This window comes from Abrus precatorius, unplaced genomic scaffold, assembly GCF_003935025.1.
Source record: "Abrus precatorius isolate BTA unplaced genomic scaffold, Abrus_2018 Scaffold8, whole genome shotgun sequence".
In the NCBI taxonomy this organism is placed as follows: Eukaryota; Viridiplantae; Streptophyta; class Magnoliopsida; order Fabales; family Fabaceae; genus Abrus; species Abrus precatorius.
In genome coordinates, this window is record NW_020874428.1 from 17,875,915 (window position 1) to 17,903,093 (window position 27,179).

Sequence of the window (27,179 nt, forward strand, 5' to 3'; positions counted from 1 at the left end):
ATCATACTTAATTTTTTTCTTTCAGCCGTTATTAAATTAACAAACTCATAGGATCTTCATGCTTTCTCGACCAATTACCTTACATGATCATTGGGGGTGTTTGCTCAGAGAAAAAAATATTGACATTACATAATCATTGGGTGTTAATAGAACTAATTATGAGTGGTTGGCAAATATTTAAATACCAATATCAGAATTAAATTAATTAGAACATAAAGAAGTGTAGTAGGTGAACCCATAAGTCCTAGGCTCATCTCATTTGATCTTTCTCATACATTCTATTACTGTTCTTTTAATTTATTGTTAAAATTAAGCTCTATTTTTAGTCTATTACAATCCCATTACGTTTAAACAATCGAATCAAGCTATTCTTGGTACTTGAAAATAATCTCTGTGGGACGATAATTTGGGAACTCTTTTTGAAAATCCTTTATTACTTTTTGATGGGTACACTTGCCCACAAACAAGTTTTTGGTGCTGTTGCTGGGATTAGTTTTCAATATCAAAGAAAATCGAGTATTTAGTTGATTTAAACATTTTTTTTTAATTTTATTTCATGCTCACTCATTCTAAATCTATTGCAGAACTCGCTTTTGATCCAGAAATCCAGAAGACCGCACATAAGCTAAGGAAGGAGTGTAAAGAAAAGAAAAAGATGGCAGAAGAACTGCCAATCTTGGAATATATGACACCCACTGCTGAGGGTGATGCCGGGAGCATTGTAGCACCTGACATAGAGGCTAATAATTTTGAATTAAAGTCGGCCTTGATCAATCTAGTCCAGAACTCCACACTGTTTTCGGGGCGACCTGATGAAGACCCCCACCTTCATCTGAAAAAGCTTCTCCGACTCACTGATACCATCAAATACAATGGTGTCACCAAAGATGCTATAAGGCTTCGCCTCTTTCCATTATCTGTCACGGAAAGGGTAAACGCATGGTTCTCCACTCTTCTATCTAATTCAATTACAAGTGGGATAGCCTAACACAATAATTCTTAGCCAAATATTTTTCACTATAACACTATGCAAATCTGATGATAGAGATCTCTAATTTTCAACAATATGAATTTGAATCTCTGTTTGAGATGTGAGAGCGCTTTTTTGGAGAACTTCTAAGGAGATGTCCACATCATGGTTTCCTTGTGTTGAAATAAATGCAAATTTTCTATGCTAGACTCTTTTCTTATAATAGAGCTATAATTGATGCAGCTACTGGAGGATCCTTCCTATGCAAAGGACTAACTACGGCCCATACATTGATAGAAAAGATAGCATCTAATAATTTTTAATGGCATACAAACTGTCACATAAGCAAAAAGAAGGAAGTCGCTCCAATCTATCAAATAGAAAGTAGCGACTCGATAAGAAATAAGTTGAAAACTATGTCAAAGCAAATAAAATTCTTTTCAAAAATTCTTTATTACTTTTTAATGAATACATTTGCCCACGAACTCGTAAGAGACAACACATTACGCTAATGTAATGACCAAATAGATTTGTGATTTGAAAGAGCTGATCTTTCTCTCTCCCATTGTAAGGTCCCATAATTGGAAGATCTGCTCCAACAATTAAATCTAACGTATGGAAAGGGGCTGAGTGTATGAATTACAAGTTCTTGACTCACTTGATTATTAGTATGTAATTATTGATAGAGACCATTTATGGAAGACAACAAAAATGATAAAACCAAAAGAGAAAGAATTTATGTAAAGAACCAATGGCAAGCACGACTTGCAAAACGGAGAAATTTATAAAAGAAAATGACACTTTTTTATTCTATCTTTAACATGTTATTTTTTTATTAAATCATTTTAAAAAATCACATTATATTGTGTGGATATTACGAAATCGAAATAAATTATTTGAATGATAAAATTAAGGTTAAAATATGAAAACAGGATAAAAAAATTTAGCAACCGCTAATTATTTTAGTCACAAAAGTCAAATCTGAATTGAATCATTAATCTGCTTGCCAAAATGTAATAAACTATTTAGCAACAAAATATTTAATTGAAAAAATAAAACCATGAATTCGATGCTAAATCAGTTATAGAATATTTTTTGACAATTTAGTAACTAAATAAGTAATTGTATTTTCATTTAAACTTTGAAACTGAATTTTTTATCACTAATATTTTCATTTAATAATTAAGAAATTCATAAGAATACAATATAGGAGAATGTATAAAAAAACAGAAATCCATGGCCCAGCATTTGGTTCAATTTTCATGTTATTGTTTCAAGCTGAAACTCCACGCTAACAAATTGGGTGATGACCTTGATAATTTAGGCTTTATCACTCCTATAATAAGGTCGTCCTACAACGTGCAAATTGGTCTCAATCAAATCCTTAAATAGTGCTTAATTTATAAATAATTTTCTTAACATGTATGACATTGTATAGAATAAAAAAGACGTAAAACAAAATTTTATAAAAAATATGTAACATTTAATATTGTTAATACATTAAATAACATTAAATTTTATCATTTTTAATAAAAATTATTATATAATTCTTGTCATTTTCAATATTACACAATTTCTTTATAAATTATATGTTTTATAGGTGGAGTAAATTGTTTATAGATAACAAAGTCAAGAGAGAGAATAATTAATGTAAAGAAGATGTAGCTTAGCACTATAATTTGTAGAAAGGGAGACTGCACTTCTTCTAGTCAATCAATGGGAACCATACCGGACCAAGCTTGCCCCTTAAATGAAGTATATTTAATCGACTCAAAAGGTTAACCGATTTTTATGGTGGTTTTTTGGATTAATTCTTTTATCTATAAAACGAATTATCTAAGCATATTTAATCTCCATTCAATTATAATAATAAAATTATTATATGAAATTTTTTTTAACATTTTATTAACTATATATAGTTATAATTTTTTTTTAATTTATCTATCTATTAATGAAATTAATAAAGAGTTTTATTTAGTAATATATATTGTCTTATACTAAAAATAATGATCTTTAATTTAAATATACAAATTTTTACTCTCTTAAAAATTATAATTTTTTACTTTATTTTTTTTTAAATTAAACAAGTTCACCAAATTTTATTTTATTTCTTGTTAAAATACTCATTGGGTTTATATAATTAAAATTTATTTATAAATTATTTCATATATTTAAAATAAACCCTTATTAACCAAAAACTAATCAGAGTTAAATTATTGAAAGTAACAATTTACAGCACAAAACGAAGAAGGTGTATCAAGCATGACTTGCTTAGACCACAGCTCGTAATAAAGGGGAGATCTATCCTATAATGAGTTGTTTAGAAAGAAATTACATGTAATCTTATCGCTAAGCAAACAATGTAATTGGTTGATTATTTTCTATGTTCTGGAGGAGAACGGAAAATATGCTTAACTTAGTTGAACCTGCTAACATGAATTCATTTTCTCATGCTGTATGGTTAATTAAAGACTAGTTCTACCATGCTACTTGGTAGAATGGGTGCATCCATGCTTTTCTATTGTATTAATCCTTTATAAGTTTATGAATAAATTAGTAAAAATTTTGTATTAATATTATTAAATTAAAATAATTTTTCAATAAAAATTACACATTAATATATTATTTAAAATTTAATAAGTTTTAAAATAGTAAATATATTGTTAAAAACAAATTTTAGATTATATTATATATAACTAAATTAAAGAGATAAAATATTTAAATTAAAAAATAAATTTGTTGATGGCACACATTTAAAAAAAAAAATTGATTGGCAAATAATAATTATTATAAAAAGATAAAGAAAAAAGTACTGAAAACTGAATTAGTAATCAATTGTTCTGGTTCCAAAAATAAAATATAAATTTAATCATTAATTTAACTGCTAAAATATAACACATTTTTTAACAATCAAATATTATTTGAATTACTTTACTCTTATTAAGCAAACAATTATAGCAATCGAAAATCTATTTTGGAGGTATGGCCTTTACGATTTTATATTTATATTTGTGTTATAATTATTAAACCAGTTTTTGAACTTCAGTTTACAGTAGAACCAGTTTTTAAATTGGTTATAGGCTGCAGTTAAACCACAGTTTTTGAATTGGCTATGGACCAAAAAATCAGTTCAAAAGTAGTAACCAGTTCACAAAATCAAAAGAATCAACTCGATTTAGTTTCTGTAAATTAATTATAACTAGATGGGGGTGGGATTTGGGTTTCTTTTTTTCTAATACAAATGAACTTAAAGTAAAATACAGTAATAGTTTAAATTTTTTTTACATTATTATCCAATGTAAATTGTTAAGTCAATGAAAATTACGAATTTTTGAAATAATTAATTTAAAAGTTATATTTACATGAATATGTTTTAATTGGTTGGTGGTATAAATTTATTTATATTAACAGTATATTAAAATTAAACTCATACAAATTAAGATCAATTCCTATAAAGACTTCTCATAAAAAAAGAGTCCAGTAGATGTCATCTTCATCTATATAAAAAAAGTACTATTATTATATCAGAAATAAATTAAAACTAAGACATTTTTAAAATTTAAGATGAAATTTAAAAATGAATTATATAAATGTGTCAAAATTGACATTTAAGAACTCCGCCCCAATAATTATGAAAAGCTTTTGGTATTGACAACAAAATAGTAAAACAAAACTGAGCACATTTAATAATATTTAAGAAGAATTTAAAAATATGAAAATTGTCAAATCATTTATGTAAAATTTTACGCGTAATTTGTCCCTTTTTTCTTGATAATTTTTATTTTTTGGTCAAGAAAAATAGGAGAAGAGACTTCTTTTTTTCTCTTTTTGTCAGCAATGAGAACTTATTTTTAATTATCTGAAATACTTTTTAAAACTTTGTTTAAAAGTTAGTTTTAAAAAAAAAAGAGAAGGAAAAGTTTATATAATGTGTAGCTATGTTTAACAGTTTTAAAATAAAAAGAAAAAATTTATAAATCTTCTAGAACTCTCTTAATTATATATTTTGAAATTCTTCTAAATTAGGAATTTTATATTAACTTGTTTTCTTCTTTTATTTTCTTCTCTCTTATCTTTCAAATTATTATTTTTTTATTTTCTCTCTAAACTTTCAAAGGTAAGGTATAATAGATCTTATTCTTTACACCGAAAATCCAATCCGTGGCATTTTGGACCTCCTATATTGATGATCCAAGTTTCGAAAATTCAAGCAAATGTCAGCCGGGGTGAAGATTATCTTTAGGCACATTTTCATTGGATAAAATTAAAGTAATTAAAAACAATTTAATTTATTTTATAAAATCATTTATAAAATTCTAGAAATATTTAAGCATGTATTATATTTTGTTTTTAAAAACAAAAAACTTTTTTTTTTTCAAAAAAATCAAACATGTTTTATGATCTCATATCCATCTTTTATAAGTATTGAATCTTTCTAATTTTTCAATAATTAATATGGTTCTATAAAGTTTTTGTTATGCATGCATTCAGAAAAAGGATTCACATTATCGCCCATCCTAATTTTTATTCGGCCCATTTTTAAAATCTAAACTCGATCCTAGATTTCTGTTTGAGAAATTCGATGATGAAAGGTCATATTAAGCTGGGTTTATATAAAGGATAAAAACTAGACACAGTTTTTAAAAATATTTTTTGTATTATTTTTCAATTAAGGAATCTAAGCCACCAACCCAAAAGTTATTTCCCAAACGGCCTCTGAGTGAGGGAAGGTTCTGAGTGGCACATAGATGAAGTTGAGTGAAACCGTGTAAGCCAAAATGGGGTCGATAGTTTCTTAAATTTGGAGCCAATAACTGATGGTCCTGTAAAAGTAAAAATCTGAAAGTGTGAGAACAAGGGAAGGCCATTTTAGGTAACTTTCTATGCATATATAGCTACATAGTAGAATGGATGCATCCATGCTTTTATACTGTAGTAATCCTTGATAAATTCATAAATAAATTAGTAATTCTTTTGTATATCGCGTGGATATTACGAATTCAAAATAAATTATTTGAATGAAAAATCAAAGTTATTATATAATATTTCTTAAAATTTTATAAGTTTTAAAATTAGTGCTTATTTTAATTGCTAAAAATAAATATTATATTATATAAGACTAAATTAAAACCTAATAACTATTTTGCCAGGCTGTATCGATAAAGCCTAATAATATAAAGAATACTGTGTAAATTCTCGTACTCTCCATAATTACTTGACAATTAATAATACAAGTTATGAGATCTTAGTATATAAATCCATCATATAGTTAAGTGCTTGTGTAGTTTTATACAAAACTCAAATTTCAATTTGATCATTATATGACAAAATTAGTAAAAACAAATTTTTAAATGAAAAAATATTTTTAAAATGGTTTATAGTATGGTTAGGCATTATATTACCATTATTTTACAATACATTTTTTTTTTCATTTAATCCTTACATATTCTTTAAAAGCAGTCTCTATACTTTCAAGAATAAAATTAAGAAAGAATTTCTACTATTCCCTCCAAGGTAAAAAGTGGATTTGTAATAAAAAAAAGTTTGCTCACATTCTGTCCCTTTGATTTACTATAACAAATAAAAGTAAAACTTTTTTCACTAATTTTAAATACTACCTTCTTGTAATAATTTCTATAGTCACCTCATGCAATAATGACTTTGTTTAAATTAAGTTAGTAAATCACTATTTATAACTTGTCATGATTTACCATAACTATCAAGTAATAATTTCTATAGTCACCTCATACAATTATGACTTTGTTTAAATTAAGTTAATAAATCACCATTTATAACTTGTGATTATTCAGCATAACTATCAAGTAATCTGCCTTTAAACTTGTGATGTTTACATATTTCTTGTGTCATGGTCTCTCGATAATTATCTCACTCATTTGTTCATAACATGTCAAATCTCTTCAATCTGTTATCATGATCTCTAGCTAGAAAAAGAGAAAATGAATTTAGTTTTTGTTATATATTTGGCAAGGCTGTGTCAAACTTTCATTTTAATAATAGGAAATAGGAATATTGTATTAAGATATTTGTTTGATATTTAATACTTTCACACCATTATTTTTGTAAGTTTATTGGAATATATATAAAAAAGTTTTGAAGAACATAACAATGAAGATTGTTTGCATAAACCAAAATTCAATTTGACCAACATCAGAAATGATATAAATACTAAGTTAAAATATCAATGAAAGAAAATGTTGGGATTAAACTTTACCTAACTTTCCTCACATAAATATCTTAAAACACATGAATAATATTCAATATTTTAAACATATAAATAATGTTAATGTCTGTCGCAACCGGGCGATCGCAACAGTACGGCAAAAAATAAACATTGTTCAAAATATCAGAGGAGTCGCCATCAAAGTTTCTTTTAAGAAAAAAATTTAGAAAAAACTTAAATATAATACAATCTTTGAAACCAAAAATGAGTTCGGGAGTCATTTACGTGTAGGGAATGTATTAGCACCCTACAACGTCCGTTTAAAAACGGTTATCTAAAATTAATTGTGCAAATTCATTCTAATTTTGGAAAATATTTATTTAATCCCTAAACATTAATTATTTTATTTTAAAATAAGAAATATTATTTATTGAAATATTATTTGGGTTATTTTAAAAATTATTTTGACTTGACGGGTTCGGTTCCCGCTCCTACGTATCCCCAGGTGCAATAGAGAACTCAAAGCCACGTAGTTCTATCTAAAACTTATGAAATTAGTTAATTAAAATTAAGTTTAGTAAAGGAGAATTGTTTTGAGATTAAAATTATTTTCATAAGATTATAATGTTTAGAATACAAGATAACGCAGTTATACATGTACCCTACGAGAAACAATACAGAAAGTGAAGGAAGATCACACAACCATATTGTAAATCATTTTTTTTAAATAAATAAATATATATATATATATATATATATTTTATTCGTAAATAAAGTATTTGAATTTTAATTTTGATTATGATTAATGTTGAAAGAAATTTAAGATAGCGTAAGCTATACATAAACCTCTTATAATTTTGAACAATCGACGGCAATGTAAATCACACATCGATGTTGTGAAAATTTGTATAATAAAATGAATAAGAGATTGGTTGTTTAATTTATTAAAGTATGATTTAAGAAAGGTTAAAATATGAAATTAATTCTATTTAATGAAATTAATAATAAAAAATTTAAAACTTTGTTTAATAAAATTATGTTGTATAGAACCTAAAGTAACGTTGGTACGAATAGGTTCTAATAATTTATAACGCGTAAAGGTAGAGTCGCTACACATTAGCATTATAAATTATTGTGTTAATAAAATAATTTTTATTGATTGATTAGTAAAATAGTGGTTATAGGGAATACATTTTTGATTAATTATTAGATAATCTTTCTAATTAATTAAAGATAACATATGATAAATTAATATTGCCGCCTAAAGTCTCGGTAACGTAGGTACACGTAGACTTTATCAATTTATAACACACGACAGTAGAGAAGTTACACGTTAATGTTATAAATTGATGCAAATATATTTTTTATTACTTGATCATAAAATAAAATAAATTTACAAATTACATACATTTTATATTTATTAAATAAATAAAAACATACTACGAGTATAAAATCAAATTATTCTAATATTATGAATTTACACAAAATAAAAAAAATACTAAAAATAAACAACCCAAGAATAAATTATTCATTAAACATAAGCAAATAAATAAATAATTATTATGAAAATTTTCTTATTTTATTTATCTCCCATTACTTTTAGTAAGAAAGGGTAAATTTGTAATTAAAAATTGGAAGCAAATATAACATAATAATAGAACACAACAAATTATTTAAAGATAAAAAAAATGAGGTGATTTTATAATTTAAAAGTGGATAAATAAATGAATAGGTAAAAACTAGAAAAAAGAAATAAATAAGTAAATATTCATTATTTTATATTTTTTCTAAACTAAAAATTCAAAACTTAAACTATCTTTTCGTTTAAACAATGGGCTACCTAAACCTGAAAAGTAAAAAAAGAGAAGAAGAAGAAAAAATCAGAATAATAATAATTTAAAGAAGTGTCGAAACTAAGATTTGGAAAAGTATTGGCATAGTAACCGTGCTGCAAAACGTTCAGGGACATTATAACTCCTTTCAAATCAAATGGAATATATTATTAAAATATTAAAATGCTAAAAAAATAAAAAGAGAGCTTTACTTCGATGGCCTGTAAGAATGGTTTCGATTATGTTCATCAAATACCATATGCCACCAAGATATTAAAATATATATAAAAAAGGACAGAACTTATGTCAGGAAGCTTGTAACCTAATATTTCATTATTTAGCCACACATCATGCTATCTATGTTACGAGAGTAGAGCATGTGAAGAAAAACATACCAAGAATGCAACGTTCAAGATTCAAACAAAAAGATAGAGTGATTGAGCTTTTTTCTTCTTCTTCCTTTCGGTAATGCCTTCCTTTTGAGCTCTTCTTCTCCTTCATTGTTCTCCTTCCTTTCTATATTTTGTTCCGAAAATCTTTTTCTTTGCCTTTTTTGATCTCCCCAAGAAAAACTTTTAGATAAGTTTGTCGTTCTTAAAAATTTTTCCTTTCTAAAAACTCTCCCAGAATTTTTCTAAAAAGATGCTCTTTATTTTTTTTGTTCCCTGGAAACTTGTTCTAAAAGAAATTTGCTTTCTTTCACCGAACCCCCCTTTCCCTCAGATCTACTTGAGTTTTTATACCTCCTTCCATCTCACATTTTAGGGTTTTTCTTTTACAAAGTGCCAAAGTTTTGAGTTTTTCCTTTTTCATGCTCAAGACTGATTTTTTATATTGGAGTGTAGGCCTGTGAAGTGCAGGTGGCTGTTTCCGGGAAGCAAAATCCCATTTTTTCAAAAATTTTCCATTTTTGTAAAGCGATTTTATTATTTCATTTTTATTTTTTTTAAAAATTTGGAGGTAATCCAGGAGAGGCAAAAATTGGTATTCATAGTTGCCCCTCTTTACTCAGTTCCTATCAATCAGAGATATTTTGAAGTTAGAGTTAATGAGAACTGAGTAAAGAAGTGAATCAATTTTTATCTAAAATGAACCAGGTGTACAAGGAATACAAAGACAAATATAGTGAATACTCAGCTGTTAGGGAAAGTCGTAATTTATGACTATTTGTATTGAACGAAATTGCGAAGCGACATTGAGTCTCCACTAAAAACAAAGGATGTCAAGCAGATACTGGGCTTAAACAATAGGATAAAAAGGTGAAAAGTGTCAGTCAAGTTCTGGGTTTTGATGGAAAATAAAATGTGCCAGTTTGATTTTGGGTTTTAACAGAAAAATGAAATGTGCCAGGTAGGTTCTGGGCTTTGACAGAAAAGTAAAATGTGGCAGTTCGATTTTGAATTTTGACAGAGGAGAGAAAGGTGCCAGTTTGGTGCTGGGCTTTGACTGAAAAATAAAATGTGCTAGCCAGGTTCTGGGCTTTAACATAATAGTAAAAAGGTACCAGTCAGGTTCTGGGTTTCGACAGAGAAGGAAAAAGTGCCAGTCAGATTTTGGACTTTGATAGAAAAATAAAATGTACCAGTTAGGTGCTGAGTTTTGAGAAAATGCGAAAGATGCTGTTAAGTTTTAGGCTTTGACAAAAACATAAAGGGACTTGGACAAGAAAGGTAAAAAGAAAGACAAAAAAATAAAAGGTCGATCATGTTCTGGATTGCAAAAGAAAATAAAAGGACAGTCATGCTCTGAACCTTAACAGTAAAAGTAAGACAAAAATAAAGACATCAGTCAGCTTCTGAATTTTGATGAAAGGTGAAGAACTCAGTTATATCGTAGACTTGGACTGAACATAAAGGTTGTAAGACAGATAATGAATTTAAATTAAACTTCAAAAGGTGATAATAGATAAAAACAAATGCATGCTAATGTGATGATGCGATTGCATAAACTTGATGAATGTTAACACTTGGAATGAAATTTATTGAATAATGAGGTCAAATGCAATAATAAGACTTATTAAATCAAAACAAACTTTGTCCTCTTTTTTATTTTTTTTATTTTTTTTCGGGGATGATAATTCTTCCAACCTTATCGAAACATGCACATCAAGGTTCATGAATGAGTAACTTCTTTGGTCAGGATCAATTCTTTCATGAAATTTCAGCTAGGTAAGACATCAATCAAATTGGATTGCCATCTATTTTTGAATCGTCAAGAGGAGTCAACTTCTTCTGTCATGCTAAACTTATCAGGAGATTCATCGAACTTACTGTGTAGCTTATTATTGTAATCATATTTTCTTATTACCCTTTTAACAGTTTGCATATTTCCTTTTAGTATATAATTATTGAAATGACAATAAAAATGCTATTAAAGAAGTTGAGTAAACAAAGTGGTGTATATAAGCTGAATGGAAGGTGACTAAAGACAAAGATAAATAATTTTGGAACATAGGAATGACTGTAATAAAGAAATGGTGAATTTACAAAGAAGACTTACGACATGAGTAACGAAAAAAAAAAAAAACAAATACATCAAAGGATCAAAATGACTATAAAAATAGTGAAGTATTATGCCGATTAAGTGATGTCTTCCAGATGAACAGTGCTAATCTCTCCCGTAAATTGATCATCCATTAACAAAACTGCCAAAATAAAATTGCCTCAGTATGGCATTTTGAATCCATCTTCCGTTTGATTCAACTTTAACCTCTCAAAATTGTCTCAGTTTATTATTCTAGTCGATCATATTTCTCGATTTGAAGCCCTTTCTTGCGACTGAAGTTAGTGCCCCTCTGAACCGCCCTTTCAGGTTTTCAGTTCAGTGTAGTATTTATTTGACCTTAATTTTTGCCTGAGCCGCTCTTTCGAGTTTTCAGCTCACCAGGTCGCTCTAACTTTTGCCTAGGTTTCCCTTTCAGGTTTTCAACCTAGCGAGCTGTTTTCTTTTTTATTATTATTATTATTTTCTTCTTTTTTTTAATTATTATTATTATTATTAAGCATAGTATTTTTTTACAACATCATAATTGATGGGGTTTGGAAGATCTTGTCCATCCATGTTTGTGAGGATTAGAGCCTCTCCTGAGAAAGCCTTTTTCACCACATATGGTCCTTCATAATTCGGGAACCACTTGCCACGATAATCTTTATGCGTCGGCAAAATCTTTTTAAGCACCATATCTCCCTCACTGAATTCTCTTGGGCGAACCTTTTTATCAAAAGCCTTCTTCATCCTTCTCTGGTATAGTTGACCGTGACATAACGCATTCAACCGTTTTCCTTCAATGAGATTTAATTGATCAAAACGAGATTGCACCCATTCTGCTTCCTCCAATTTGGTCTCCATTATTACTCTTAAAGAGGGAATTTTGACTTCAATAGGAAGTACTGCTTCCATTCCATATACCAAAGAGTATGGAGTTGTCCCGGTTGAAGTGCGAACTGAAGTTCGATATCCATGCAAGGCAAATGGCAGCATTTCATGCCAATCTCTGTATGTCACTACCATCTTTTGAATGATCTTCTTAATAATTTTATTGGCTGCTTCAACTGCTCCATTCATCTTTGGGCGATAGGGAGAGGAATTGTGATGTCGAATCTTGAAATTGTCACACAATTCTTTCATCATTTTGTTGTTTAGATTAGTGCCATTGTCTGTTATCAACTTGCTTGGCAAGCCATACTGACAGATCAAATCTTTTTTAATGAATCTCACCACCACATTTCGGGTCACACTAGCATATGAAGCAGCCTCAACCCATTTTGTGAAATAGTCAATAGCAACTAGAATGAAGCGGTGACCAATAGAGGCTTTAGGTTCAATGGGTCCAATAACATCAATTCTCCACATTGAAAAAGGCCAAGGCGATGATAAGACATTCAAACTTTTTGGGGGAACGTTAATATTGTCAGCATATGTCTGACATTTATGACATGTCTTCACATAACGAAAGCAATCGGCCTCCATTGTCAACCAATAATATCCAGCCCTTAGAATCTTCTTTGCCATAGCATGTCCATTGGCATGGGTCCCAAATGAACCTTCATGAATCTCTTCCATGATCTTTCGTGCTTTTGAAGCATCCACACATCTAAGCAGAACCATATCATGATTCCTTTTATAGAGCACGTCTCCATTCAGAAAGAAACTCATTGCTAACCTCCTCAATGTCCTTTTGTCATTTTCAACAGCATTTAATGGGTATTCATGGTGTTTTAGGAAATTTTTAATGTCATGATACCAAGGTTTACCATCAGATTCTTCTTCAACCATTTGACAATAGGCAGGATGATCAAGCTGTTGCATCTTTATGAACGACATGTCTTCTTTTTGACTCACTACAAACATTGATGATAAAGTAGCTAAAGCATCAACCAATTGATTCTCCTCACGAGGAATATGTTGGAAAGTAATTTCATCAAAATACTCCACTAGCTCTCTGATATAGGCTTGATAAGGGATCAATTTGGCATCTCGAGTCTCCCATTCACCTTTCAGCTGGTGGATGACTAAGGCTGAGTCACCATACACCTCAAGAATTTTGATCTTTGACTCTATAGTTGCTTGAATTCCCATAGCACATGCTTCATATTCAACTACATTATTTGTACAATCGAATGATAATCTAGTTGTGATCGGAATATATTGCTTCTCTAGGGAAATTAGTATAGCACCAATCCCGTGTCCGAGTGCATTAGAAGCACCATCAAACATCATGACCCATTCATCTCTTGCTGACGATTCTTTCTCATTGAGCAACGCTATTATATTTTCATCAGGAAATTCGTACTGTATTGACTGATAATCATTCACCGGTTGATGAGCTAAAAAATCTGCAAGAACACTGCCTTTGATTGCTTTTTGAGTAACATACACAATATCATATTCTGACAGTAAGACCTGCTAACGAGCAATCCTTCCAATAAGGGCTGGTTTCTCAAAGATGTATTTGATTGGGTCCATTTTTGACACCAACCAAGTCGTGTGACTCAACATATATTGCCTTAACCTACGAGCTGCCCAAGCCAAGGCACAACAGGTTCGCTCCAACAAAGAGTATCTAGCTTCATAATCAGTGAACTTCTTGCTCAAATAATAAATGGCATGCTCTTTCTGACTCAATTCATCATGCTGACCTAAAACATATCCCATGGATCCTTCTAACACTGTCAAATACATAATAAGCGGCCTCCCTGACACTGGCGGCACTAGTATCGGGGAATTTTGCAAATATTGCTTTATCTTCTCAAAAGCTTCTTGACAATTATCATTCCACTCCATCAGCTGATTTTTTCGTAACAACTTAAAAATTGGTTCACAAATGGCAGTTAGTTGGCATATGAATCGGGCAATATAATTCAATCTCCCCAAAAATCCACGAACTTCCTTTTCAGTGCGAGGAGGCGGCATTTCCATGATTGTTTTTGCCTTGTCAGGATCAACCTCTATTCCCTTTTGACTGACTATGAATCCCAACAACTTGCCTGATTTTACCCCAAAGGTACATTTGGCAAGGTTCAACCGCAATTTGAATTTTCTCAACCGCTCAAACAATTTGTGTAAATTTACAACATGGTCTTTTTCAGTCATTGATTTGGCAATCATATCACCCACGTAGACTTCAACCTCCTTATGTATCATATCATGAAATAATGTCACCATCGCCCTTTGATATGTTGCCCCGACATTTTTCAAACCGAAAGGCATGACCTTGTAGCAAAAGGTGCCCCAAGGTGTAATGAATGTGGTTTTCTCCATATCCTCTTCAACCATTTTGATCTGATTATAACCCGAGTAACCATCCATAAAAGAGAAAAATGAATGTTGAGCTGTATTATCTACTAGCATATCAATGTGAGGCAATGGAAAATCATCTTTAGGGCTGGCTCTATTTAGATCCCGATAGTCAACACACATCCGAACCTTTCCATCTTTCTTAGGAACTGGCACAATGTTAGCAACCCATTGAGGGTATTTGGCAACAGCAAGAAAACCTGCATCAAATTGCTTCTTGACCTCCTCCCTAATCTTCAATGACATCTCAAGCTTCATTCTCCTTAATTTCTGCTTAACTGGGAAACACTCTGGTTTTAGTGGCAATTTATGCTCGACTATGTCAACATAAACTGGCATATCTTGATAAGACCATGCAAAGACATCATTATAATCATGCAAGAATTTAATCAACTTGTCGCGCTCTTGTTTTTTCATGAGGGTGCCTATTTTGATTTCTCTCTTATCATCTTCAGTCCCTAAATTAATTGTCTCAGTGGGTTCATTATGAGGTTGGATCTCTTTCACTTCTTGATCGACCAATCTTAGAAATTCTGAGGGTAAATTAACATCACTATCATCTTCGACAACTTGATTAATGGGACAATCAAAATTAGTGGATGAGATATTAGCACTGTTACTTTTAGACATGTCACTTTCGAATCTGCATTGTGCGAGAGTTGAGACAAAAAGAAAATAAACGACAAGATTCAAATGATAAAGAAAAAGACACGAAAGATTACTGAGAATTCAAATTGCATTTCATTTAAATATACTTAAAAGGAAACATGTATCCCAATTTACAAAACAAACTAATATTTCAAATTACAAAAAAAATCATATATCAGTGTTTTTTTTATAAAAGTAATGATATCCTAAAGCTTGGGACAAAACAATAAGATTAACTTTAAGGATTACTTTGAATAGCTATTAAAAATCACAGGTAACTCGATGATCTCCCAATTGCCAACTTCTGTGTTTGGCGGATAAGTATGAACTAGGTCCACAACCTTTTCTTCAGGTGTATCCACGTCAGCAGCAGCCACTGAGTCTTGAAACTCAAATCCAGCACTATAGAAGCTCTTCAGAAGATCACAAATGGGGACCCCTTCAGTCTTAGGCTCCCTACCTTCCAACCTGGTTAATCTTCTTTCTTTCTTTTCTTCCATGACTCTCCTCTTATCAGCTTTAGTGGATGTGTATCCCAACCCAAATCTATCCTTATTCTCATGGAGCTACAACCAATTTGCTGCTTTCGTGATGGTTTGTCCCAACACGTATCCATACTGACAACCTCCATCAAGCATGACTTTAGCAGTCATTATGGATGTATTAGACAATTGAGGCTTTACAATTGGGGCTCCCTCTCCAACATAAGTAGCATTTGCAATCTCTAAAGCCTGAAAAGAGGTCTCTAGAGCTTCTTCAACGGCTTCAATATAAGGCATGGATGAAGGTTTGCTCACTAACATATCTTCTTCACCAGAGATAATCACCAACTTATTATCAATGATAAACTTCAGTTTCTGATGCAATGTGGATGATACAACTCCAGCAGAATGAATCCAAGGCCTCCCCAAAAGACAGCTGTAACCTGGTGCGATGTCCATTACTTGAAACAAAATCTGAAAGGTGCAAGGACCAATTTGAATTGGAATCTCAATTTCTCCAATGACTTCTCTCCTTGTTCCATCAAAGGCTCTTACTATCATGGTATTGGGTTTCATATGCGACCCATCACAAGGTAATTTTGACAATGTTGCTTTTGGCATCACATTCAAAGAAGACCCATTATCAATAAGCACTCTTGCAATAATGTGATCTTGGCATTTCACAGAAATATGCAGTGCTTTATTGTGCCCCATTCCTTCAGCAGGTATTTCATCATCAGTGAAGGTGAGATAATTGTTTGAACTAATATTACCAACAATGCCTCCAAATTTGTCAATAGTAATATCATGGCTGACATGAGCCTCATTTAACACCTTCAAAAGAATTCTCCTATGTGGCTTAGAGTTTAGTAATAGGGACAGGAGAGATATCCTGGCTGGAGTTCTGTTTAACTGTTCCACAACTTGATACTAACTTTGACGAATAAATTTCAAAAACTCACAAGCTTCTTCATCAGACACTGTCTTTTTATTTCAGGCATTTTCTCTTCGTCAGCATCTTCAAACTCGCCCAATTTGACTTTCCCCTTTGAGGATCTCTCTATCTCTTTTGCTCGCTCTTTTCTCAGCTCCTCAGGTGTATAAATACGACCATTGCGGGTCATCCCACCAACGCCAGCAATGTTTGAGACGGTGAGAGTATCAGAATTGACACCTTGTGTTTGGTTTTCCTTAAAATTGCTGACATAAATCCCCGCATCATACTTCCATGGTGCTGCTTTGTTGTCCTTGTAAGGGAATGAAGCCGGTACTTGTGTAGTGATGGGTCTAGGTCCATTGGTAGTTGGAGTATTCATACATTTGGGGTAATGAATAACCAAGGGTTTCGGAAAAGCTGAGGATTGCCCATCAACAGTCAAAACTTCATTTTTCTCCTTAGGATACCCAATTTGGACCAAATGCTTGTCCATCAGGGTTTGTAGAACATGCTTGAATTCTTCACAATCTTCAATGGAGTGGTCTGCATCAGGGTGCAAATCACACATATTTCCTTCATGTACAAAACCCTTGATCAAGTCAGCCTTGCATAGCTCAGCAAAAATAATCTTAAGAGGAGTGGTAACCTCTTCAACTTTCCTCTTTAAAACATGTACAGACTCTTCCTTAACGGCATTTACCGATGATCCTCCATGCCTGGGTAGGGGATTACTCCTAATGTTAGGATTATCCTCCTTGAAATTCAGCCATTTGGCATTAATTAAGTCTTGCACTTTGAACTTTAATGCCCTACAATTCTTTGTCGAATGACCAATGCCACCAGCATGATACTCGCACTTAGCATTTGGGTCATACCCTCTTGGATAGGGCGGTTCTACAGGTTTCATTGGACAGGGTACAACTAATGAACTTTGGAATAGGCAAGGTAGTAACTCAGTGTAGGACATGGGGATTAGGTCGAATTGAACTTGCTTCCTTTCTTAATTGTTTTGGGGTCTTATTTGGTTGGGATTTGGGTTTTGGTTCCAATGCTGAGGTGGTCTCATGGATGGTGCTATGGGAAAAGTAGGAGGAGCAGGTTGGTAGGGTCGCAGCTGATAAGATTGGGGACTTGGATTCTGTGAAACAACATTGACATATGGGTAAGACATTTGAGGGGCAGGAAATGTGGGTTGGAATTGAAAAGGTGCAGGGTTAGGTCTGATGAAAGGAACTTCTCTTGGGTGAAAGGCTATAGCATTAGTCTTTCCCTCCTTCTTTCTTCCTGGACCATTTGTAAATTTCTTCAAATTGGAGGGTCCGCCCAAATTGTGAAATATCTTACTACTCCTCATTCCTCTTTCCACTCTTTCTCCGATAATCACAATATCAGAGAAGTTTGACGAAACACTTCCAATCATCCTATCATAGAAAGGTGATTGGAGAGTATCAATAAACATAGCCACCATTTCTTTTTTAGACAAAGGGGGCTCCACTTGAGCTGAAACTTCTCTCCATCTCTGGGCGTATTCTTTAAAAGTCTCATCCTCCTTCTTTAACATATTCTGCAGTTGTAATCTATCAGGAGCCATATCAATGTTGTACTTATATTACTTTAGGAAAGCATCAGCCAAGTCTTTCCAACTACGAATACGAGTACGCTCAAGATGCATATACCAACTCAAAGCTCCTCCAATCAAATTGTCTTGAAAAAAGTGAATTAGTAGCTTATCATCATGGGCATGTGATGCCATCTTCCTACAGTACATGATCAGATGACTCTTTGGGCATGTCGTTCCTTTGTACTTATCAAAATCAGGCACTTTGAATTTTGGAGGAACTATCACATCTGGGACCAAGCAAAGATCCACGGCTTCTCCAATGCCATAGCTACTCCCCTCGATAGCTCTCAATCTTTCTTCCAATATTTGCAATTTTTCTCTGGATTGGAAGTGCTCCTCTGAGTAATTGGGTTGGGGTTCTTCTAAGGTCTTATGGGAATGGAATGGTGATATGGCTGGGTTTCCATCAAGGCTAGGATTAGTGATTTGTGGTTGGTGATGGATCGGTTGATTTGGGGTAGGTATAGTGTGGGGTATGAGTTTCTTGAGGATGAGTATTTTGAGGGTAAGCATATGATGGGATGGATGTTTGGGTTGGTTGGATTTGTGGACCTGAAGGTTGTGCAGGATTGGGTTGATTTGATGGTTGACCAGTGTTTGGTGGGTTCTCAGCTATCGGTGGTGTATAACCTTGGAGAAGGCCATATGGGGGAAATTGGACATCTTGTTGATTGAAAGCTTGTTGTGGAGGCCTTTCTACATGCAAGGTCAAAGGCACCATTGTTTCATGAGGAGGAAAATTTTGGAACGGTCCTTGTGTAGGGGTAAAACCTGGTGGATAGGTAGGAGTGGGTTGTGCTGAAGGTGCTTGAATAGGGGTCCCTTCTGTGGTTCTTCTCTCTAAAGACTTTAGTGCCTCTAGGATTTGTGCCATTTGTTCTTTCAACTGATTAACATCGTTTCTCAGCTCTTCATTGTGCTCCTCTAACTCATCCATGATCCTTAATTGAGCGCGAGTTCTATAAGGATGCTTTAGAAAACGTTTCCCCGTTATATTTGTTTAATTTTCTGAAATAGTTTGTAGTCAAAAAAGAATTAATTAAAATGAAAAATGCACTTAAAAAAAATATCAACCAAAGATTAAAGAATCACCACAGTTGTTGAGCGTCTTCAAGTCTTTAATGGAAATTAATGTAGGATCCTCGTCAAATGAATCACACCAAAATATAATCCATAATCAAATTAAAACATCAAAGTACATCAGAATTTGATTCAAAATACATCTTCTTTTTTTCTACCCATACATAGTCTACCCATACCTCAAATCATTACATCACCCCTTCCTAGCCCTAGCTATCATTCCTTTCATCTCTGAGACCAACCAGTTACAATGGCTAAGGAAATCTTTAATTTCTTGAGGTATCATGTAAAAAAAAGTAGCTGTCTCAGCCTTTGACAACATATACGGGACGTCATCAATCGCGGCATTAGCTAATGATGCAGGTTGTATGAAGCGCTTGATCCAATACTCAATAAGCTTATCTCCTTCTTCTATCTGACCATCTTTCACTTTCACAATAGCTTCGTACTCTTTCATGATTCTGATCACTTCCCATTTTTCAGCATTAATTTCAGCCTCGCATGCCATGACAATTTCTTTTATCTGCTCTTCCATATTTTGCACTCGTGTTTGGAGTTCACTGGCTTGAGTCAAAGCTTCTTCTCGATCTCTTTTTTCCTTGTACAATGCACCTTTCAATTGTCGTTTCTCATATAAAGCTGCATTTCGCTCATTCACCCTCAATCCTAATTCCTTGTTTGCAGCTTCAAGGCAACGTTGAACTTTAGTTGTATGGCTTTGCACAGACTTCTGCTTCTTACAAACCTCTTCATAGGCTTGTTGTTTTTCACTGTTTTCTCTCTTCAGAATGGCGCAAGTTTGACAGCTCTCTCGAAGCTCCCTTTCTACCCTCACATTCTTTTCAATCATCTTAGCCAGTCTTACCTTTAATTCTTTTAATTCTTCATTCTCAAAGGGTTCTGGATTAGATGGCTCACTTTCTTGGGAGGTACCTGGATCTTTGAAAGGTAACTTAATCTCTTGGACTCTTTCTTTAACCCATTGACGGTAACTTGCTTTCGCTGCACAACTTCTCACGCCTAACTCTTTTCCTTTTCGAACAACCCTTACCCAAGCATTCCTTGCCTTTTGGATAAGCTCAGTGAAATTTCCATCTTCATAATAGACAACAAAAGGAATCAATAATTCCTCAGCAGGTGGTCCCATCATGGGATAAGCGAGCTGACGTTGTCCCATAATTGGATTGTAATTAATACAACCTCGAGTACCCATAAGAGGAACATTTGGGTAATTGCCACAGTGATAAACAATGGTCGTTGACTATTGCCATGGAGTATGCCACCTGACGTGTCCTTTATTCAAACTGGCTAAGTGATTAGCCCACTCTTGACCATTTTTCTGCCCAATCTGAAACCTCAGCAAATCAGTGATCGGACACTTGATCTCACTTGGCCTTTTAAAGACATGAGTTGTGAGCCATATATAAAGCATAGGTAGACAACATATAATCCTCTTTCCTTTCCTTTCATGGCAGAAACTCAGTGTACAATAAACATCAGCTAGTAGTGCAAGGACAGGATTTTCAGATCGATTTTTGCATGCAAGAAACACATCTATTGCTGCTAAATCCACAAAGTTGTCATGCTTAAGGAAGAGGACAATGCCATAAATGGTGAGTGCTAGGATATCTATGAAAGTCTCCCAATCTTCTGTTTCTACCAAATTATGCATTTGTCGCTCAAGAAATTCTCTTGTGAATCCTCTATTATGATGTTTTTCTTGATAAGCTTGTTGTAAATCGGCTGGATGAATCTTTAAGACATTGGCGATAGTCGGCAAAGATGCATGATGTTTCATAGGACGATATGGCTGTTGACCCTCCAAAGGCAAGTCTAGAATTTGCTCAAATTCCTCTAAGGTCAGAGCCAATTGAAAATCCTGAAAAGTGAAGCACCTCAACGGGGAATCATAATAGTGGGCTAGAGCTGTTATGGCATCTTCTTGCACATTCACTTCCATCAATCTCAAAATATTTCCATACTTCCTCACTAAAGTGAGTTGTTGGACCGTCTTCAGCTTCTTTCCTAATTCTCTCAAACTAGTAGTGTCAACCTTTTTAACTTTTAGATGCAATTTTCTTCTCAACTCTACTGATCTCACCTCACTGCTACTTGATCCCACATTAATTTCCATTTTCTCGAATACTCAAACAACTTTGTGATTCTCAACCTATAAATAAAAAGAAAATGATGAGAAATTATTTCAAATCTTGTATTTGTTTCATTAACATAGAATCCTAGTAGCCATAAGGATTAATATTGATTCTAAACAAATAAACATCCATATAAGAATTAACATTAATTCTAAATGAATCGATAATCCACTCGGCTTTTACATTAATGAGACAAATATGTGATGACCATGATTATGCGAGAACAATATGAATCATCACCCTTTTTAAGATCTTTTGAATTTTATTTTTGATAAATCTAAATTGATACTTAAAAGGGTAATGCTTCATCTGACAATGTAATGATGTAAGAAATTATGCAAATTGTCATCCTTAACCTTGTTTCAAAACTAATTTTAAATTTATTACAAGTGTCAGAAGGATGGCAATAAGCATGATATTCAAATAAATGATATGCAATGATATATGAAATGATGATGATGTAAGAAAAATTAATTGAAAGAATCATGTGAATCACTAGTCCTTATATTATTCCAAAATATAGTAAAAAAATTTCTTCTCTTTCTTTATTTAAAACTTTAAGGCACTAATAATTCACATGATTTCTAAAAGAGTAAATAAGGAAAGAATACCCCCTTTTGTGTCCTATTTCAAGTCACCTAAAGGGTCTAACTTAAAGATCTACAACTTTCTTTTACGTTTAAAAACTCATAAAAGGTGGCTTGTAATCCTACAAGGTCACTAGAACTAAGATCCAATCCTTGATGTTGACCACAACAGTAAGGAGTCTACTAGATGCGAGACATCAAGAAAAGGTCAAACTCTAGCTAGGATTTTCACGATAGCCAAATAGGACGTGCATCCAAAATGACACCGCTACATAACCCCTCTAATCCTAGGTATACTCAGACCTGGGTATAAGACCCCGCTCAAAGTGTGTGATAAATGTGTAAGTGGCAGTGTGTGAGGGAGCATACAAACCTTATCAACTCAACAAAAATAAAAAGCTGCAAAAATTAAACAACACGAGAATATACAAATTATCAATAGTCATCTACCCTAGGATTAATAACAATATCAATATGAGCATACAATGAGATTACGCAATTCATACACAAAATACATGCACGAAAAAAAGAAACACTACAATTAACTCAAATAAATAAATAAAAAAGAAAGGGATTAAACAAATAGAAACAAAATAAGACAAATTCGCACAATCAATTATCAAAGGCTTGACTCTCTAAAAGACTTCCCCAGTGGAGTCACCATCTATTGCAACCGGGCGATCGCAACGGTACTGCGAAAAACAAACATTGTTCAAAATATCAGAGGAGTCGCCACCAAAGTTTATTTTAAGAAAAAAAACTTGGAAAAAACTTAAATATAATACGATCTTTGAAACCAAAAATGAGTTCGGGAGTCATTTACGTGTAGGGAAGGTATTAGCACCCTACTACATCTGTTTAAAAACGGTTACCTAAAATTAATTGTACAAATTCATTCTAATTTTGAAAAATATTTATTTAATCCCTAAACATTAATTATTTTATTTTAAAAGAAGAAATATTATTTATTGAAATATTATTTTGGTTATTTTAAAAATTATTTTGACTTGACGGGTTCGGTTCCCGCTCCTACGTATCCCCAGGTGCAATGGGGAACTCAAAGCCACCTAGTTCTATCTAAAAATTATGAAATTAGTTAATTAAAATTAAGTTTAGTAAAAGAGAATTTTTTTGAGACTAAAATTATTTTCATAAGATTATAATGTTTAGGATACAAGATAACGCAGTTATACATGTACCTTACGAGAAACAATACAGAAAGTGAAGGAAGATCACACAACCATATTGTAAATCATTTTTTTTAAATAAATAAATATATATATATATATATATATTATTCGTAAATAAAGTATTTGAATTTGAATTTTGATTATGATTAATGTTGAAAGAAATTTAAGATAGCGTAAGCTATACATAAACCTCTTATAATTTTGGACAATCGACGGCAATGTAAATCAAATATCGATGTTGTGAAGATTTGTATAATAAAATGAATAAGAGATTGGTTGTTTAATTTATTAAAGTATGATTTAAGAAAGGTTAAAATATGAAATTAATTCTATTTAATGAAATTAATAATAAAAAATTTAAAACTTTGTTTAATAAAATTATGTTGTATAGAACCTAAAGTAACGTTGGTACGAATAGGTTCTAATAATTTATAACGCGTAAAGGTAGAGTCGCTACACATTAGCATTATAAATTATTGTGTTAATAAAATAATTTTTATTGATTGATTAGTAAAATAGTGGTTATAGGGAATACATTTTTGATTAATTATTAGATAATCTTTCTAATTAATTAAAGATAACATATGATAAATTAATATTGCCGAAAGTCTCAGTAACGTAGGTACACGTAGACTTTATCAATTTATAACACACGACAGTAGAGAAGTTACACGTTAATGTTATAAATTGATGCAAATATATTTTTTATTACTTGATCATAAAATAAAATAAATTTACAAATTACATACATTTTATATTTATTAAATAAATAAAAACATACTACGAGTATAAAATCAAATTATTCTAATATTATGAATTTACACAAAATAAAAAAAATATACTAAGAATAAACAACCCAAGAATAAATTATTCATTAAACATAAGCAAAAAAATAAATAATTATTATGAAAATTTTCTTATTTTATTTATCTCCCATTACTTTTGGTAAGAAAGGGTAAATTTGTAATTAAAAATTGGAAGCAAATATAACATAATAATAGAACACAACAAATTATTTAAAGATAAAAAAATGAGGTGATTTTATAATTTAAAAGTGGATAAATAAATGAATAGGTAAAAACTAGAAAAAAGAAATAAATAAGTAAATATTCATTATTTTATATTTTTTCTAAACTAAAAATTCAAAACTTAAACTATCTTTTCGTTTAAACAATGGGCTACCTAAACCTGAAAAGTAAAAAAAGAGAAGAAGAAGAAAAAATCAGAATAATAATAATTTAAAGAAGTGTCGAAACTAAGATTTGGAAAAGTATTAGCATAGTAACCGTGCTGCAAAACGTTCAGGGACATTATAACTCATTTCAAATCAAATGGAATATATTATTAAAATATTAAAATGCTAAAAAAAATAAGAAGAGAGCTTTACTTCGATGGTCTGTAAGAATGGTTTCGATTATGTTCATCAAATACCATATGCCACTAAGATATTAAAATATATATAAAAAAGGACAGAACTTATGTCAGGAAGCCTGTAACCTAATATTTCATTATTTAGCCACACATCATGCTATCTATGTTATGAGAGTAGAGCATGTGAAGAAAAACATACCAAGAATGCAACGTTCAAGATTCAAACAAAAAGATAGAGTGATTGAGCTTTTTTCTTCTTCTTCCTTTCGGTAATGCCTTCCTTTTGAGCTCTTCTTCTCCTTCAGTGTTCTCCTTCCTTTCTATATTTTGTTCCGAAAATCTTTTTCTTTCCCTTTTTTGATCTCCCCAAGAAAAACTTTTAGATAAGTTTGTCGTTCTTAAAAAATTTTCCTTTCTAAAAACTCTCCCAGAATTTTTCTAAAAAGATGCTCTTTATTTTTTTTGTTCCCTGGAAACTTGTTCTAAAAGAAATTTGCTTTCTTTCACCGAACCCCCCTTTCCCTCAGATCTACTTGAGTTTTTATACCTCCTTCCATCTCACATTTTAGGGTTTTTCTTTTACAAAGTGCCAAAGTTTTGGGTTTTTCCTTTTTCATGCTCAAGACTGATTTTTTATATTGGAGTGTAGGCCTGTGAAGTGCAGGTGGCTGTTTCCGGGAAGCAAAATCCCCTTTTTTCAAAAATTTTCCATTTTTGTAAAGCAATTTTATTATTTCATTTTTATTTTTTTTAAAAATTTAGAGGTAATCCAGGAGAGGCAAAAATTGGTATTCACAATGTCAGTCTCTTGCATGTTTATAAAAGTTTATTGCATTAAGTATTATACTTATTATAACTAATAAAACAATATTTTATTTCTAAACATGTTTCATTAGGTAATTTGTTCTAAATCTTAACTTAGAGAGTATTTTTCAATAAACCCTAAGTTATAAATCAAGTTCTGCATGATCAAAACATAACAAACATCAAGAACAAAAAAGAATTGTTAACATTGAAAAGAAAGAAAAATATTAACAATTATACTTCAAAATATACATTAAAATGTTTTGGTTACATTCAATCCTAGTTAAGAAGAGATTAATTGCTTATTGTCATGAGAGTAACCTCCTACGTAAATAAAGGAAGAAAATAATACAGTTCTCCACCTTAAACTCCAAGAATAATGGAAGAAAATATTCTTCTTAGCCCTTTCAAAGATATGTGAAAATTTCTTTTTTCTTTGTATTTATGAATGCTTTGATGCACAAAATGTTTTTTTTTTTATTCCAAATTTGCTCAAGCACTTTATTCCTACTAAGGATACACTCATTCACTTTTTTGCTATCAAGGTCTCTAACTCTACCTTTTTCTGTCTTCATGTCTAGCTAGGACATCCTTGATAAAGTTCCAAGTTTTCTACTATCAGGATGAGGGCTGGTACTTACAATTGTACTCTGACTAAGGCGACTATCAAGTAAATATTCAGTATAGAGCAGTAAATGTTATTTAATACATTTTTAGTCAACCTCCTTACTTGTCTCTCTTATTTTTCTTTTATAGGCAACATATTGGGCCTGATGAGCTTGGTACGTCAGTCCTAAATTAACTATTTGATAATTCAGATAATTAATTCCTTCTTTATCATAATGTTAATTTATTTTAAAGTGGCCGAATGGATGGTTGATACTTTTTGTCCTAGGGACGAAGGGGTGGTTGATACTCTTCATCCTAGGATAGGGCTAAAAAGGTGGTTGATACCCTTCGATCTAGGATAAGGCTGGAGGAGTTGTTGGCATTTCTCATCTAAAGGTGAAGTTGAAGGGGTTGTTGATACTCTTCGTCCTAGGATAAAATTGAAGGAGTACTTGGTTCTTTTTGGTTTTGGGAGTGACCGAATAGGGCTTTATCTGATATACACTTTAAATTAACTCAAACAAATTATTTTTTAACTTTATATTTCGCTGAAGTCATTTTCTAAATTGTTCAAGTGAACTTCAATGCTGGAAATTCAGCTCATAAATTAGGCATGTGGAATAAGGCACAATGTACGAATTATATTTTCTAGATACTTAACTTTCATTGATAGAAACCATAAAAGGAATCAAAGTAAAGAATCAATAGTATACACGACGTGCAAGACCCAACATTTTGTTAAACTCGAGTTTTCTTCTATCCCTTTGTAGACACGAGGAATGAGGATGACTAAGAAATGTTCTAAATCTTTTTTCCTTTACACCGCTCACTACGTTGAAGGAATGATGAAAGAGAGGCAAATAAAATAAATGAGCACAAGAAGCAAGGTTTAGCATTATCCTATTTTCATATTCCTAC

At 31.8% G+C, this 27,179-nt stretch overlaps 1 protein-coding gene, 1 non-coding gene and 1 pseudogene across 2 annotated transcripts; all 3 read right to left on the reverse strand.

The window, feature by feature from the left end:
- Positions 1-1,032: 1,032 nt before the first annotated feature.
- LOC113848645 lies at positions 1,033-1,142 on the reverse strand. Its single transcript, XR_003501909.1, has one exon. It is a non-coding gene; the product is annotated as a small nucleolar RNA R71 (small nucleolar RNA).
- A 10,838-nt stretch (positions 1,143-11,980) lies between these two features.
- LOC113874360 lies at positions 11,981-19,404 on the reverse strand (annotated as a pseudogene).
- Positions 19,405-20,808: 1,404 nt separating this feature from the next.
- Positions 20,809-21,681, reverse strand: LOC113874361. The gene has a single exon (XM_027512585.1). It carries the CDS (start codon positions 21,679-21,681, stop codon positions 20,809-20,811), a length of 873 nt encoding a protein of 290 aa, XP_027368386.1.
- Positions 21,682-27,179: the final 5,498 nt, after the last annotated feature.